Source organism: Malania oleifera, chromosome 2 (assembly GCF_029873635.1).
Source record: "Malania oleifera isolate guangnan ecotype guangnan chromosome 2, ASM2987363v1, whole genome shotgun sequence".
Classification (NCBI taxonomy): Eukaryota; Viridiplantae; Streptophyta; class Magnoliopsida; order Santalales; family Ximeniaceae; genus Malania; species Malania oleifera.
This window is the reverse complement of record NC_080418.1, coordinates 133845629-133863273: the sequence shown is the minus strand read 5'-3', so window position 1 is coordinate 133863273 and position 17645 is coordinate 133845629. Positions and strand designations below refer to the sequence as shown.

The 17645-nt window shown below is 38.7% G+C and overlaps 1 protein-coding gene across 1 annotated transcript in view; it reads right to left on the bottom strand.

Moving 5' to 3' along the window:
* Positions 1-17645, bottom strand: part of LOC131149407 (protein DGS1, mitochondrial) — a 93982-nt gene that overhangs the window by 57044 nt on the left and 19293 nt on the right. The window contains exon 6 of the mRNA XM_058099831.1: positions 3941-4135. Coding sequence (XP_057955814.1) covers positions 3941-4135 — 195 coding nt within the window. The remainder of the gene's footprint in view (positions 1-3940; positions 4136-17645) is intronic.

Here is a 17645-nt window from a genome sequence, read left to right as displayed (position 1 = left end):
TCATCATGTAGTGCACACATCTCTTCAACCATTGCTATCCTCCACCCAGAATGACATAGGGCTTCAAAAAAAGATTTTGGAAGAGCAACAGAAGACAGAGCACTAACAAAATAGTAATAAAAGGGTGACAAGAAATCATAACAAACAAAATTAGAAATCGGATGTTGGGTACAAGTGCGTTTACCTTTTTGAACAACTACAGGAGGATCAACATCGTGGGAAATAAGATCATTCGACAAGGGAACTGAAGGCACAATAGTAGAAGCTGGAGGAGGCACTTCCCCTTTGAGTCGCTGTGTGTATACTTGCAAATTTAGATTATCTAAGCAATGAGAAGGACTCAAACTGGATGAAGATGTAGGAGGACTGGGCATAGATACTAGGTTTGGATCTGGAAGGCAAGGCAGAGGAAGAGACTCATTAAGGTCAACAGAACTCAAAGAATCAGAGTAGTATAGGGTAAACTCAAAGAAGGTGACATTAGCAAAGACAAAAAATCGATGTAAAGTAGGACTATAACATTGATATCCTTTTTTAGTATAGGAATAACCTAAAAAGATATATTTGATAGCATGAGGATCCAACTTATCCATTTGTGGAGTTAACTGATGGACAAAGGATACATAACCGAATATAGGAGGAGGGCAGGAGAACAAAGGAGCCTTAGGGAAGATAACTAAATATGGGATTTTACCACCAAGGACAGAGTATGGCATTTTATTGATGAGGGTACACGCTGTGAGGACAGCATCACTCAAAAAAACTTTAGGGACATTCATTTGATACAATAGGGTATCGGTGATTTCAAGAATATGTCTGTTTTTCGGCTCTACATCCCCATTTTGTTGTGGAGCATGGGCACAAGAGGACTAATGGATCATACTAGAGCTAGTCATATAAGTACTGAATTGGATATTGAAGTACTCCTTAGCATTATCACTACGAAGTATCCTGACTGGCATATCAAATTGAGTCTTTATTTAGGCATAAAAGATACCAAACAACTTGGAACGATCTTTCATTAAATATAACCAGGTCATCCTAGAGTAGTCATCAACAAATGTAATGAAGTACTGAAACCCCAACTTTGATATGACACAACTAGGATCCCAAATGTCATAATGGACTAGCACGAAAGGACTAACCACTCGTTTGTCAACTTGGGAAACAAAGGGAACACGATGATGCTCGCCCAATTGACAAGACTCACACTCAAGATTAGACACAGAACTCAAAGTAGGAACTAGCTATTTCAACTTGTCGAAGGATGGATGACCAAGGAGACAATGGATTTGAAGTGGTGTAGTTGCGACTGTGCAGGCAATGGATGGAGAAGGCAACTCTAAGTAGTAAAGTCCACGAGCCTCACATCCTGCGTCAATTGTGTTTCTCGTCTTCAGATCCTGAATAACCATAGAATCAAGAAAGAAAGTGATAGAACAATTTAGTGACTTTGTAAGCTTACTAACTGACATGAGATTGAAAGGACATTTTAGACAGTATAAAGCAGAAAAAAGAGAGATGGACGGAGTAGGAATTACTGTTCCTATTCCCTTAACAGCAATAGTAGACCTCACCCATCGGCAAGGCTAACTTGATGTAGATTTTTTGGATGCTGGAAATCAGAAAAGAAGTTGGTTGCATATGTTATATGGATAGTGGCAGCAGAATCGATAACCCAAGGATACCAAATGACATAGATTGTAGGATTACCTTTCTAGGCAAAAGACGCAATTTTATAAGATGCTCGTTGAGACGATTGATACTGTAGAAACCTTTAATACTCCTCCTCTAAAATGGTCACAGTACGCAATTCACTCAAACAAGTGACAAACGAAGGAACCATACTTTTGGGATTTGCAGACTCCATCCCAACATTCACAAACTCAGACCAATGACCATAATATTAATTGTTTGAACAATCGGAACAACCACAAACAAGGTGACCAGCCATGAACAAGTCACAAATAAATCAGTACAAGACTGCCACAGCACCAGGAAACTCGGACACGGCCCCAAGAAAGCAACTCCAGCATTGGAACAATTGGAGAAGTGAACCACTGAAGCTACCATGGAGAAATCACCAACTAGCTTATATAACACTGCCACAGCCTCACAATAACAACTTATGAGCACTGCCACTACTCCAAGAAAGTCATCAATTACTGTTACTAACACCGAACAACAACTAACGAATTACCACGAGTGCATGGTCACAACAAGGATTGGATTTTTGAGCAAAACACATGTCCAACAGCTTGATATTTTGATATATGAAAGGAATTAGAACATTGAATCAAAAAACACAGCAAATCCCACTTTTTCAGACCCAATAAACTCAATAACCATTGATATACTGCTTCACGAAGCATCAAACAACCATTCCTTGGGTTCCACACATGAGCAAGTAAAAAAGGTGAGATCTTTGGAAAAAAAACATCACGAAAAACAAAGCCTGAAAGTGGCTTCACATGCTGGCGCATGGTGTCAGCCCTGGCAGCCTTTGTCCAGAACGTGCATGGGACACTGCCTGGAGGTGGGATTTCAGTGGGAAGCAGATCGGCAATGTCTGTGGGTGATTATGGTGTTGGTTTTGACAAATCTATAGTGGAGATTTGATGTTCTCAAACTGGCAGTGTCGCCCAGAAAGTTCCAGCAACTGCTCTAACTTTCTGCTGCTGCTGGCTGTTTCTAAGGTTATAGTATCGCTGAAAAATCTTCTATGATGGTAGACATGCAACTGATTTTGGGTTTTAGGCTTCGGTTTTGATGGCAGTGGTAACACTTAGGGTTTAGGTTTCAAAATCATGCTCTGATACCATGTTGAATAATTTGGTAAAATGGAAGACCTAAACTCAATGAGGGGTCTCTCCCTCTATATATAATATATGTCAAGTACAATAGGAATGACCATAATACCCTTACTAACTCACACTTATTACAAACCAAACTCTAACAATTAATAATAATGCTAAATGACTAAATAACCATTAACAGTTACTTCCTCATTAGATTATACAGAACAAACAAATCATTTAAGTGCTACGTTCACTCTAATTCCTTTACATTTCCAAAATAAATTAGAATTTTATTTACTGTTAGTGACTACCCATATTAATATTCGATATTACCATCAAAATAATTACATTTTTTGGTTATAATTGGTTTCAATTATACAGCTGTGCCAGCTAATATTTGAATTCTTTTAACAGTTTCTTCAAAGTCCAAGATTTCTGTCCTAATGCTAAGAACTTCATCACATTAGACACTTTTATCATTTTCTTTGACCATTGATATATGTTAAGGCTTGATATGCATTGTTGGCTCACAACTTAATAGCTTAAGCTTTTAGATAAAGTGGTAATCTAACATGGTACCAAAACTGGTTACCAAGAGGTCCTAGGTTCTAGTCTTGTTGCCTGTGTTTGATGTAAGTCTGTCAAAAAAAATAAATATTGTTTCCCCAATATGGGTGTTGCTCATTGTTTGTTTATCTCTCCACGTGCTGTCGGGCTGCATGTTGGGGAGTGTTAAGGCTTGATATACATTGTTGGTCCAATCCTAAGAGCTTAAGCTTTTAGGTAAAGTGGTAATCTAACAATATACAAATGCATATCCAACATTTTTGTAAAAATCTTAAAGTTGCCATCAAATACATCAATATTCTTTCATTTTATAATTATTATCAAAATAATCTTTCACATTAATATTTACCATGCTATCCCGTCTCCCCCCATCCCCTCCTTTGATGGGTAAGTGGTAATAACTACCAATGTTGATTGATAGGCAACATCATTTAATATGTAGAGGTTCTGACAGATTCAAAGTCATAATGACAAGTAAAGCATGTGACAAGTGGCCTAGCATCCTATTTTTTTAGAACAAATTTTCCAAAATTCAAAAGTGGAGGAAACTAACAAATGAAAAATCAAAAACTCACCGGTTGCTCCACGTGGTCATTCCAAAAGCTAACTGTTGAGTCTTTTGCTTCGTGAATCCAATTGTTAATATCAGAACTTCCCATTAAGCTGCTGTGACGTAAGAGCCACATTGAACAGACAGAGAGACCAACAGCCCCGCACGTGTAACGGAACCAATATAAAGTTACTTTCCTTGGCTTTCGGTATTTGGTGACCTAAGATATGAAAGGAGACATGAATCTTAAAAAATGGGCAATATCATTGCATGAATAAAATCTAATGGTAAATATGCATATCCATGAAAAAGGTAGTGATTCAAACAGAAAAACAACAATATTGGCAATTGTTTGCTACTCAATATCCCATTACTATAAACTGAATTCAGATAAAATAACATTCCAACCAAAATTTCAGTGTGGATTTGTGTGTAATTGCTCGTTGGTATTCTATACACCATTAACTATTTCAAGCTTGGATAAAAGCTTTGCTTAGTTGATTTGCCTGGATATGGCTTTGCATATGCCAAATAAATAGTTATGGATGCTTGGGAGGAACTTGTGAGTATTTATATCAGGATTGTTCGTTTGCTATCCCGTTGATTTCTTTTCTACTTTGATATTAAACAGCTAAAATCTTGTGGTACCTCAGAGGTTGGTAGTACATGGCAGTGTAGGCCATATGCATAAATCAGCAATCGTTGGTTCAAATTATCAATAAACTTGGTTCACTTTGATGGATTCATTCCCAAAAACCCTTAACCCTTGATTCCCAGATGGCCCTATTCGTCTCTCTCCCCCCCTCTCTTCCCCTGATGCCCAGATGACCCTATTCCCCACCCCTCGGTCCATTTCCTGCAATGAAGATTGTTTTAGGTTATGATGAGCCAAGCAATTCAGATCGAAGGAAAATCCTTCGATCTGCATCTGGACAATGGTGAGGGAAGTTCACATATGCTCGTGGAATGCTGTTCATAACAGATGGGTTAGGTAATCGGAAAAGGTTGTTTCATGATTTGTCGAAGGGTTGTCAGTTTTTGGTTGGTTGGAGAGGGGTTTTTGGAGTTTTCGCAAGGGTATTACAAACTATTGGCTGTCGATTAGGTGGACAAAGGTGGGAAAGTTCCTGGAGTTAGGGTTGTGCTGGAATCAAAGGAGGTTTTCTGTGTTCATTCCCAGCAGTGCAAAAGGAGAGAGATGGCAAAGCTTCACGAGTGTCTTCTGTGACTTGGCAAAGGAGTTAAGAAAAGATTTGAGTGAGACAGTTGCAGATGGTCAGCCACGTTTCAGATCGTGGAGGCAGGTCGTGCTGGAAGGTAATATAGATGGAGGTGAGAATCTCGATTGTCAAGTTCTCACTGGAGATCGAGTTATGGTTGCTGATAAGGAAGATAGGTGTTGTCCGTGTGGCAGATGGGTTCAGATGGACAAGGCTGAGCTTACAGTCGCTGCTAATCTGCCAGAACATACCATGGCTAACCTGTTGCCAACCAGTCAGGAACCTCCAAAGGCTGCAGAAGCCAAAGCAGTTCGATCGAAGAAGAATGTCCATAAGTCCAGGTTTCTAGGGTTTTCAAAGGAGCTTGGAAGCTAGCAGAAGCGGCAAGGGTTGTTCTAGGAGAAGATGAGACGAAGAATAGTCGGCCAGGAAGTCTTGCATTCTTCTTGCACCTAGGCCAGGTGATTGAAAAAGGAGCAGTTTCTTTTTTAACTAAGTTGGGACAACTTATTGAGCAGGCCCATAGTCTTGGTAAAAACAGATTCAGCCATCCTTTGGAAACAAAGGAGGTTTCTTCTGAGTTGGATCATTCTCAGAAGGTCCAGTCCTTTAAACAGGCTCATTTTTAAATAATGTGGATTGGACCATAGAGGCTGGTGAAAATGCTCAAGGAACTGTTCAGTTCTCAAATAACACCCAAGAGGTCCCTTCCAGTGGAGTTTCTAAAGACCAGGGATGTTTGCTTGGGAGTGATGAATTAAAAAAAGAGCACTTGCGTGAAGCTATTACGGAAGGATCTTCTCAGCTAGAGCAGCAGCCACCAGTAGTTGGAGGCCAAATTGAGGAAGATCAGAAGTCTCCGGTATTTCAAACCCAGAATTCTCCCATTAATGGGCGTGGGCAGATATGGGACATAACAGGTATGCTGACTTCCAAGCAGATTCCAGGTACAACTTCTAACTTGCAATGCTCAGTTTCTAAGCAGATTCTTGATGGCCTAAACGACCTGCCATCTTCATTAGAAAAAAGCAACAGTACTGAAAGGGTTAAAGAGAAAGAGGTGATGGAGGAAAGTCTTGTTTCAAACTATTTGGCAGTTTTGGTCAATGATCATGTTCTGGAGCAAGAGGATGCTGCAGCAGAGGTTCACAACAGTGATGGTGTTTTGGGTAGGATATCTGATGCCTCAGACCTTAAGCCAAAGGAATCTACAGGTCCCAAGGTTTATACTTGTTGGAAGATTGTGCAGATGGGTGCAGATATGAAAAAATCATCCAAAGAACAAATAAAGAACTCTGTGAGGTAGTGCCAAAGATTTTAAAGAGGAATTTAGAAGGAGAGTTAGTTATTGTGGAAGACAAAAATGCTAAGAAAAAGATGAACAATTCTTGTGATGGGGTTAGCAAAGGAAGGAGGTAATGAAATGGAGGGGATTTATCAGATAATGAAAGTGATGGTCTTAGTGAGTTTGAATGTAGTGGAGGTTTACTGTTGGATGAAATTAGTGAACAATATGGATATGTTTTTGACTCCAGTGACGTTTTAGGGGACTTACCATACACCCATCCCCTTTGGAAGGATTGGAGAGGGTCTTTATATTTGAAAATGACGATTCGGGTAATGAGTTGCAGCACAAGGACAATATTTTACCAACACAAATGGAGGTGATTTCAAGTAAGGATTTTGAAATTCAAGAACTCGAGGATGAATTGGATTTAAAGTTTTGTGATCTTGGGCGAAATAAAGTTTGTTTTGATGGGTGTAAAAACAGAGGTAAAAAGGGTCAAAGGGAGTAAGCTAACTTGAAGAGTTCAGTGAACAATGAAGGAAAAGGATTGAAGAGGGTGTTCCACTGTTCCTTGTTTAATTGTTAATTTTCTTTTTTATTTTATTCTATTTTTTGGGGTGGACTTCTTGTCCTCAATTCGTTGTAATTTCTCTTTCTCCATCTAATATACCTTCTTTTATTATCAAAAAAATTTTTTATAAATTCTCACAGCTTCGGACTGGCTATTTAACAACTAACAAGGAGGATGTGAAGAAATGGGTTCTAGAGTCATCCAGAGAATTTTCTTGCAATTCTTTGTTTGAGTTCTTGACCTGAGAGAATATGTCCTTATCTTTTTTTCATATGATTTGAAAGGCCAAAGTTTCCCTCTAAAATTATGACTTTTATTTCATTGATTGTTCTTAAAAATGGTTTAACAATATGTTGCAGAGTAGGAAGCCTTCTAAGGCATTATCTCCAGGCGTGTGTTCTTTGCTTTGATAGTTCTGAATCTGCCTCTCATTTTTTTTTTGTGTTGTTCTTTCTGTTGGAGGATTTGGAACAAGTTGTTTGGTTTTATTGGTGAAAGTTAGGCTAGCCCAGAGTCTGGAGGATATGCAGGCTATTTACTTTTAGGGGTTCAGAAGGAGCCGAGACAAGGCAGCTCTATGGAGATGCAGTTTGTTTGCTGCATTGTGGGTATTTGGATGTAATGTAACAATGGCATTGTTAAGGGGAAGAAAATTTAGCATAAAATTCAGCATTTTGCTTCTTTATGGGCTGCTGCTGCTGGTTGTTTCAAGGGATTACATCTTGAAGATGTTCAGCGTGATTGGTATTCTGTTTTGTATTTTTCTACTTTAATTTTTATGTTTTTCTCTTCTTCTTTTTTTTTGGAGTACCTCATTCTCTCGTATCACATATTCTTTATCCACTATTATACTTCTTTGGCAATTTAAAAAAAAAAAAAAGAGGCAGATAAAGAATCCTAAAGAAAGAAGAAAAAGAATACATTAGAATAGCACTGAACCCCCCTCCCTCCCAAAGGCACCCAAAGAATAACAAAGCAAGAACATTTCCACACGATTTCCCCTTTTCTACTTATTCTATAGCATCAAAACTTCATTTCCACATAGTTGTTCAATGAAATCTGCCAATAAAGCTGGTCAAACCAACATTTAAACAAAACTGGCAAAAAAATTACTCAAAAGAGATGCTTACTCTGATAAACGGAGAAAGAGGTGGTCTGTCATATTACAACACTTATGAATCATGCAAATATATAGACCAAGTGTCCTGTAAGGGCTTCTCTCCTACAACAAGCTACTAGTATTTATCCTGTTAAAAACAAAAGTACATGCAAATGACCTTAAGAGGATATTTTTTACCTTTCAAATATCTTTGCCAGTAGAATAGGAAAAGTGAAAGCTGTCTACAGATGTGACAAGAATTTACAAGAAAAAAAAATTTAGTATTGCAACTACACTTTTGCTTTGTCCTCTTTGATTTTTTTTCTTGTTTTGGAGTTGCTCGGGGGTAGGTTTCAGAATATCCACCATACAAACAAGCGCCTCTGTTTCTCTCATTAAGAACTGTGAAGTATTGGAAATCTCATGAAAGAAAACCCCATTCATAGAGAATATACACATATACATTTATATGTGTGTGCGTCAATGTGTGTGTGTATGTATATAAAGAAAGCAAAGAATTCTGATAAAAAATATATATAAGGCAGAGAAAAGATATAGAAAGAGGACCATTCCCAGCCCAAATATTTCCCACAAACAGGCAAAAGACCATCTAGGTAAAGTTGAGGAACTGAGAGAGGACTTGCCTATGTAGCACGGATACTGATATGAACCGAACAAGAAAAATACAAGTGATACAAATAGAACAAGCTGAAAATACTGCAATTAGTAAAGTAGCACCCCAGTTTCGCATAATCACAAGCTGTGATACATACCTACAGAGAATGTGGAACAGCAAGAACAGGAATTTCTCTAGGAAACTCAAAGCAAAACCTAAAACCCTGTTAAAGCTTGATGTACATTGTTGGCCCACACCTAACAGCTTAAGCTTTTAGGTAAAGTGGTAATCTAACATGGTATCAGAGCTTGTCACCAAGAGGTTCTCGGTTCTAGTCTCCTTGCCCACATTTATTGTGTGGTATTTAAAAAAATTATTGTATTCCCAGCAATGACTGTTGTTTATCATGTGTTTATCTTTCCATGAGCTATTGGGCTGCACATGCAGGGGAGTGTTAAAGCTCGACATGCATTGTTGGCCCACAACCTAACAGCTTAAGCTTTTATGTAAAGAGGGTAATCTAACACCCTCCCTTTGTTAACCCTGTCCTGCAAGCAAACAGTGGCAATCTAATGACCCCATGTGCAAAAATGCAGTGAATGAGGGACCAGAAGCTGCACAGAGCAACTCCTTAAACCCAAGCTCCCAAATCTTCAAACCCTTCAGCCAGAGACTGGAGTTAGAGCTACAACTCACAAATTCACGACTTTTCTCTGGAGAAGCAGAAACCAAAGGCCCTGTCTCTCCACACAAACCCCTATATGGACAAGACCGAGCTTCTTTAAGAAGCCACACACAAATGTCAGCATTTGCAACAGCTTTGTAGGCTTCTACAGAATCCTGCTTATTCCTAAACAGCCTAGACATTTTTTTCTTGAATGCTTTAAAGACTTGGATTAATGATGAAACCCAAGACAAATATTATGGATTTAATCATTAGTGTCTCTAATCTGGTATCTAAAAATCAGAGCTACATGCCTTAAGCCGTGAAACTACCTTATTATAGAAACATATGGAGAATACACTAGCTAATACTCAATAGATAGAAATCACGTAAATGTTTTTGATAGCAAAGGAAGATATCATTAATAGATCAAGAATATACAAGAGGGAGAATGAGATATCAGATATCTACTGAGACAAACTAAGACACTCCAAAAACTAAACAAATAAAAATACCCAATCAAAAAAGAGATTATCAAGTCAGAGTATTCCTCCAACCTCTTTGTAACTCCTGGAAGCTTGCCTCTTTAAAAAAATCCATAACCGACACATCACAGTTAGGCCAAGTAGTTAATTTTTTCCCAAACCGGCATCAAATTCAGTTTTTTCCTATAAAATATCCAAGTATTACGTTCCATCCATAAACCCTATAGTAACGTGAAAACCACACTTTCATAAAGTTGCCCTTATCCTTCCTTCTACCAAATCCTACAAAGGATATTTCTTAAAAATCTTCCACCAAAGGAGGATAAACCGAGCTTTCTCCCACAATGCCAAAAGACATTTTTCATATACTCCAAGCTAATTCACATTGCAAAAAAAGGTGATAAGTTATCTCAGGATTCTTGTGCCAGAGCACACATGCATCGGGAGAGAGCCCTCATAGGTCTCCTAATTTGCAACAAGTCATTAGTATTTATCTTATTAAGCTCAATCAACCATGTGAAAGCCTTTATTTTGGGGGGAACCTTATCCTTCCAAATAGTAGAGTAGAGTAGGAAAGAAGAGTTGGGACGAATAAAAAATTCAAAAAAACATTTGCAAGAAAACACTCTTGACTGGTCCAAAGACCAAGAATGAATGTCCCTCCCCGAAGAAAGATTACTCCCATTCAGTAAAGATAGAAAAATGACAATTCCACCTTCTCCCTACCATTGAGAGGTCTCCAAAAGTGGAGATTTCAGGAAACCAAAGGACTTCTCAAGTCACCAACAAAAAAATAAATAACTTTATATTGCTCAGAACTTATAAGAAAGAGACAAGGGAAAGAAATGGTGCGTTTCTCAGCCAAGGGTCTTTCCAAAAACAAATATGAGAACCCCTCCCCACCTCAAGTTTAGTGTAAGGGGTGAAAAAGGATAGATCTGAGAAAAGAACCTCCACGTACTCCCCAAAGAGCATCTTCAATTAGCATTAGTATCCAACTCATTCTCATCCATCCCAAACTTACTTCTTATTACTTTATGCCAAAAGGATGATTCTTCTAAAGGGAAGCCCCATAGCCTTTTAGCTAGAAGAGAGGTGTTTTTAGACACCGGCTTACCAAGACCCAAACCCCCTCCTTTTTAGATCTAGAACACTCATCCTAAGTTCTCAACTCACTAGATGATCCCCATAACTCCCCCTACCAACCACAAAAACCCTCTCATAATCCTCTCAAGCTTGCCAGCAATCCCCACCAGAATCTTAAAAACATATAGGAAATATTATGGGATGCTAGCAAGATAAGCCTAAATCAAAGTAATCCTACCCCCAAGAGAGAATAGGGCTCCCTTCCAACCATCTAATCTCTTTGTCACCCTTCCCACTACTAGGTTCCAAAAATCTGCAGCTCTAGGGTTACCCCCAAAGGGACACCTAGGTAAGTCAAAGGCCAATCCAAGATACCACACCCCACTTCGTTAGCCCACTCCCTAACACGCTCAACTAGCACATTCATAGCTGCTAAACCACTCTTCCCCATATTAATTTTAAGCCCAACTTTATTTTTCTATATTTCAAATGGAAACACTTAGATATTCTTCAGGTAAGACAAACAAATTACTAACAACTTCAACACCCATGTATAGAAACCATATGTAATATATAAAAAACAAGCTTTCTATAAAAATTGGGAAAAATTTATTGAGTCAAAAAAAGACACTTTCTCAAAGGTCCATAACGGAAAGCCATTGGCTCTTCACTCCAGAGAATTATCCATTCCTTCAAAAAGCCTAGCATTTCTTTCCCTCCAGGCGATCCAGAAAAGGATTAGGAAGTTGGTGTCCCATATATCCTTAAAGCTTCTAGAACATCCACTTCGTTGATCCTCTCCAAGCCTTCACTTCCTTTATTAGGTTCTCTGCGGTGACCCATTTCACACCCAATGTTGCATCAACTAAACTCCAAAAAGTTTTTGGAAAGGAAGGAGACCAAAAGTACAATCAAGAAGCAAATTGCTCATAGGCACTTCCTGATTTTTACACATAAAACACCTATTACAGTGCTTCATCCTCCATTCATCAAATTATCAAGTCATGCACAAGATGTGGAAAATAAAAAGGTGCTCTAAGAGGGGCTTGGTACTTCTAGATTTCCAATGGAAGCCTATTCTGTTGGATTCCTCATGCTTTTAATTCAACTTAGTACAAAGGATTCTATGGTGACATTAATTGACCTGCTGTAGGTCCAAAGTCCAAACCACCTTATCCAATTATCCTCTCCCCTCCCTTTCACTCCACTTCCAATGTAGCTTTCACTCAAAGCTAAGGATAGACCTATCTCAAATTCATTTGAAGTTCCTTCTGAAGCTGACATTCCAAGTAACATGGTTGTTATGTATCTTTAAACAAATGCAACCATTGGATGCCAACCCGAAGAGGCTAGGAAACTAAATCCTCAATAGAACTTTGTCACGGATCATTCCAAAAAGAAATGGAGATTTCATTTTCTACTGAGAAAGTAATGCCTAAAAAGACTCATCCCAGCCCCTATGTTCCTCCATGAGCCAACCCCATAAGGCTTCCTATTGCCATCCATCCATTATGAACCTCACAAAATTTGGAAGCCACCATTATCCTCCATAAGCTGTCATTTCCTAGCATGAACCTCCATAGCCAACTTCCCAAAGAGCCTTGCTTGGTATCAAAAGATCCAACACCCCCAAAATCCCCCATTTCATAGAAAGCATGACAATCTCCCAATCTAAGCAAATGATATTTATGGCCACCTTCAAAACTGTCTGATGTAGGATGCCAACGTGGGATGGACTGTTGGAGACAAATTTCAAAGAATGGGGTCAAGGGATTGTTCGATCCTAAACCCAATTATATTTTCAAGCTATCCAATTCATTTTGTTGAAAATCATCCTTGGTGAGCAAATTGAAACTTCATGTTATCAAAACATCGGGATATATAGGCAACCATGTCTATAATTGAATAAACGATTCTTCCATCTGTGCCCATTAAAGGAATGAGTTCTAAATTTCCCTGAGAAAACTAAAGGGAAGGAAGAGTTTCCTTCCACAGGAAAGCATTTTATAGTCCCAACCCTTGCCACTCTTATTTAGTAGGTCGGTCAGCTAGTCTTTCATTTATGAAAAGTTCTCCTCGCTCCAAGCTAGTAGTCCAGCTAGAAAGCCAAGCAAGATAGAGTAAGAAGAGGCAGTTTCAACTGGATCAGAAGGCAAATCGGTCTCGTGAGCCAAGCAAAAGAAAAGAGCTTCCTCTAGCACAACTGATTGTGATTTTATTCCTGATGTCCATGGTTGTGGCTATCTTAACTACTAATGAAATGAATCTTCACCTCCCCCCAGCTTTCATTTTATGTCATCTTCTTTACTATTTTGGCTATTGGGGTTCCGTGGTTGTGACTATGGATTCATTTCCTTCACCCCCTTCATCTTTCTATTCTGGCTATAGAGCAAGGAAAGGGAGAACGGAACCCCACTTCGACTCACCAAGGAAAAGGCAAGTACTACTATATCGTTTCTTCTGAAGTGATATAGATCAATGCCTGGACTTTTGGGGGGGGGGGGGGGGGGCGAGGCATCAGCCCACGAGAAAACATTTGCAAATACGACCATGATCAAACCAGATCGAAACATTCAGCTATCGACGGGCAAAATTTGCCGAAATGTCGACCGCAAACGAAGAATTGCCAGGCCCTAATTCCTAGGGTTAGGGTATTCCCAATTATGAGCCTACTCAGATAAGAACCAGTAGATGATTCTCTTTTTTCTATCAACCAGCCAGTTTTAAGCAACCTTCGCATTTTCTACTGAGATCTCAAGTCTCCATGTGGGCCCTCTTGGCCACCCACTATGACGCCCCGATTTTTCATACCATTTTTTTTCCCATTAAAATAAAACATATAATCACATATCGGCCACGTCAACACCTCTAATACCACACAAACGTAACCATACCCGACGAGGGTACCGGGTACACAGTCATTATCATATTCAAAAACCTAACAGCGGAGGTCATTTTAAATATATACATACCACAGCGAATACCAGAGTACTAATTCATCTATAAATACATGTCTAACACATTCCCAAAAAGAAATACAAAATGCTCTAGGGGAATCCTCCATCCCTAGCTTAGAACACTAACCCTGTCTACGCAGGATATCAACTCCCCTCTATCTCGGAGCTCTATCATTAGGTCTATCTCGATTTCCTGAAATATTTAGATGATTGAGTGAGACACATCTCAGTAAGACGGAATAAATTATCTACAGTGTGTGGCAGTATGAATTTCATTATATCATAACATATATTCATTTCAATGATAATATCTTCTGAGAAAAATATACCAATTCCACATTCATAATCATATAGATATAAAACACAAGCTTTCATAAGCTTTTAATTCCATTTCCAAATCCATTCACACGCAATCCATGTTTACCAACAAAGTTCCTGAGAATAGGGAAGATTACACGCCCATACATGTAACTCCCCTCTACTCTGATATCGTTTGTAATCTTACCCGATTAACTCGAGTTTGGCTACAACTGATACTTATCAGGACACTCACCTTACTCAGTAAGCCCTCAGACAGAGTGTTTTACTTTGCTTTAATAATTTATGATATTAACTCACGCTATTCCATTTCCCATTTTCATTCTCTTTTCCATTCTCATTTCCATTTTCATTTCCATTTCCATTTCACAACTAGCTCATGAGTGTCCTCAGTAACCAATACATCCGTGTCTGTAACTCATGGCTGCCCTAAGGATATTTTCTACGCCATGCTTCACCCCATGGTCGAGGTCGCTCTCCATACTCCACACCATGTTTCCCCCATGGTCAGGGTTGTGCGGCCCGAAGGCTGGACCTAACCGCAGTTGGCCTATCCGGTTATATCAAAATAAACATACCATATACTCGTCTGTAGTACGAATGGCCTGTCATATACCCTGATCCGGACTCAGGGGGCAAAACTACCCTTCTCACTGGCTCATTCGAACTATCACGCCACACGCTCCACGAGCCCGTGTGGTTGCACTTAATCGCTACTAGCAACGGTACCGTGCTCATTTCAATAACACATCCATCCATCAGGGTTTCATTTCCACATTTCAATAATTCACAATTGCAGTATTCACAATGCAATTTTTTTACATTTCCAGTATTCTCATTTCACATTCATATTGCAGTATTCATGTTGCAATATTCACATTTCAATATCCATATTGCAATATTCACATTGCAATATACACATTCTCATATTCACATATCAATATTCACATTTCATCATTCTCATTGTAGCATTAACATTGCAATTATCACATTTTCAGTAATCACATCTCAAGATTTACATTGTAGTTTTCACTTTGCAGTATTTCATTTTCTGCATTCACAACTAATTTCATCATTTCAATGATATTTCATCAATTCAATACTCATTTCTTCTCATAGTAACAAATACATATCTCATTTCACGTTATTCAACATTTCTCAATAAAACATTTCCACATTTCATATTTCATCATTTCTCAGGAGATATTTTTCAGTACATATCACTTTTCATCATTTTTTCACATTTCAAATCTCATATTTTAATACACATTCCATAATCTTATTATTCTCAATATAAACCATTTAACTCAATTTCAAATACATTTCAGTATAAATCATAGGCCACATAATTTTCATCTGATATTCATATCATAATAAATTTCAGGTAAAATATCATATTTCCATTTTCTCATATTTCTCAACAATAATTTTTAGAAAAGAATGCTATAATTTATTCCCCTTACCTGACTTACTGAGAGGTCCACTAACACCCTAAAACATAAGCTCCTCGGTGTTCGTAGCTCAAAAGCTTGAAATTCAATTTTCCCAAATTATTCAATGCAACTTCCACAATATTGACCTTTAATATCCCCTAAGTTCTATATACTCCAAATTAACTTTAAAACTCTAAAATACCCCCACTTACCCTGATTTTGGGATGGTGCCCCAAAACTCCAAATTAAAAATCTGCTCCGCTTAAGTTGTAAAGAATCTTCTCAGGAACCTCGTGGTGGTTCCTGATCGTCAATCCAAGCTTTAATGGAGACGGAATCGAAGAGAGAGAGAGGGAAAACCGTAAGTTTAGAGAGAAAGAGAGAGAGAGAGGGAGAGGAGAGAGAAAATGACATTGAAATGAGGATTTTCTTACATATATAGGCTAGCATTCGTCGACGAGTTCAAGTTATTTGTCGACGAATTCATGAAAGCACTTCGTCGACGAGGAGGTTGGTTCGTCGACGAACCTGAAATTTCCTAAAATTTCCCAAACTCTCGGTATCTTCTCGTCAACAAGACACATGTACTTCGTCGACGAGAACTATAGACTTTGAGTTCGTCGACGAATCCCTGCTATTTTCCTTTTAAAATTTTCTTCCTTTTTCTTATTCTTTCCCTCTCTCTTTCTTTATTACTTTTATTAATTTAATTTTCCGGGTCTCTACATTCTCCCGTCCCTATAAAATTTCGTCCTCAAAATTTGCCATTTATCACATTCTCATTCTTAAGAAAGAACACAACAATTTTATTAATTACCCTCACTTATGGCGGAGGAATACCGTGGTTACATTTACAGTCCTGGGAGATTACAATAACACAAATAAACTCTCCCAAAACCATTCATAAACCAAATCAAACACTACCTATCCTATACTACATTATTTAAATCAAAATAAACACCTCAACCCAGAGTCCCACTAAACAGGTGCGGGTATCTCTGGCACATATGCTCCTCTAATTCCCAAGAAGTTTCCTTTATTGCATGATTGCACCACAAAACTTTTACCAGTGGTATGTTTTTTGTGCGTAACTCCAGTTCTTTCTAATCCAAAATCTGCACTGGCACTTCTTCATAAGATAAAGTATCGTCGAACTCCAGTGTCTCATAACTAATCGCATGGGAGGGATCTGGGACATATTTCCTCAACATGGAAACATGAAATACGACGTAAATTTTGGTCAAAACTAGCGGTAACCCCAACCTGTAGGCAACTGGACCCACTCTTTCAAGAATCTGAAATGGTTCAATATACCTAGGGCTCAGCTTACCCTTCCTCCCAAATCTCATAACTCCTTTTAACGGTACCACCCTCAGAAACACATGATCCCCAGTGTCAAACTCTAACTCTCGCCGGCGAGTATCTGCGTAACTCTGCTGCCGACTCTGTGTTGTTCTGATTCTGTTTCTGAAGAGTCTGACTTTATCCTAAGTCTGCTGTAATAGCTCTAGCCCCAATATCTATCTTTCCCCAATTTCATCCCAGTACAATGGAGATCGGCACCTCCTGCCAAATAATGCTTCAAATGGTGTCATCCCAATGTTAGCCTGATAACTGTTATTATACGCAAACTTGACTAGTGGTATATACCGTATCCAACTGCCTCCAAAATCCAGCACACATGCACGTAGCATATCCTCCAATATTTGTATCATCCTCTCCGTCTGTCCATTAGTCTAAGAATGAAATGATGTGCTGAACAATAACTGAGAACCCATGGCTTCTTGCAAACTCCTTCAGAAACGAGATGTGAACCGTGGGTCTCGGTCTGAAACTATGGACACTGGCACACTATGCATTCTAACTATCTCTCGTATATACAACTCTGTCAATTTGTTTAAAGAGTAATTAACTCTGATAGGCAGGAAATGGGCAGTCTTCGTAAGTCAATCTACAACTACCCAAATGGCGTCCTGTCCATGTAGCGCCGGCG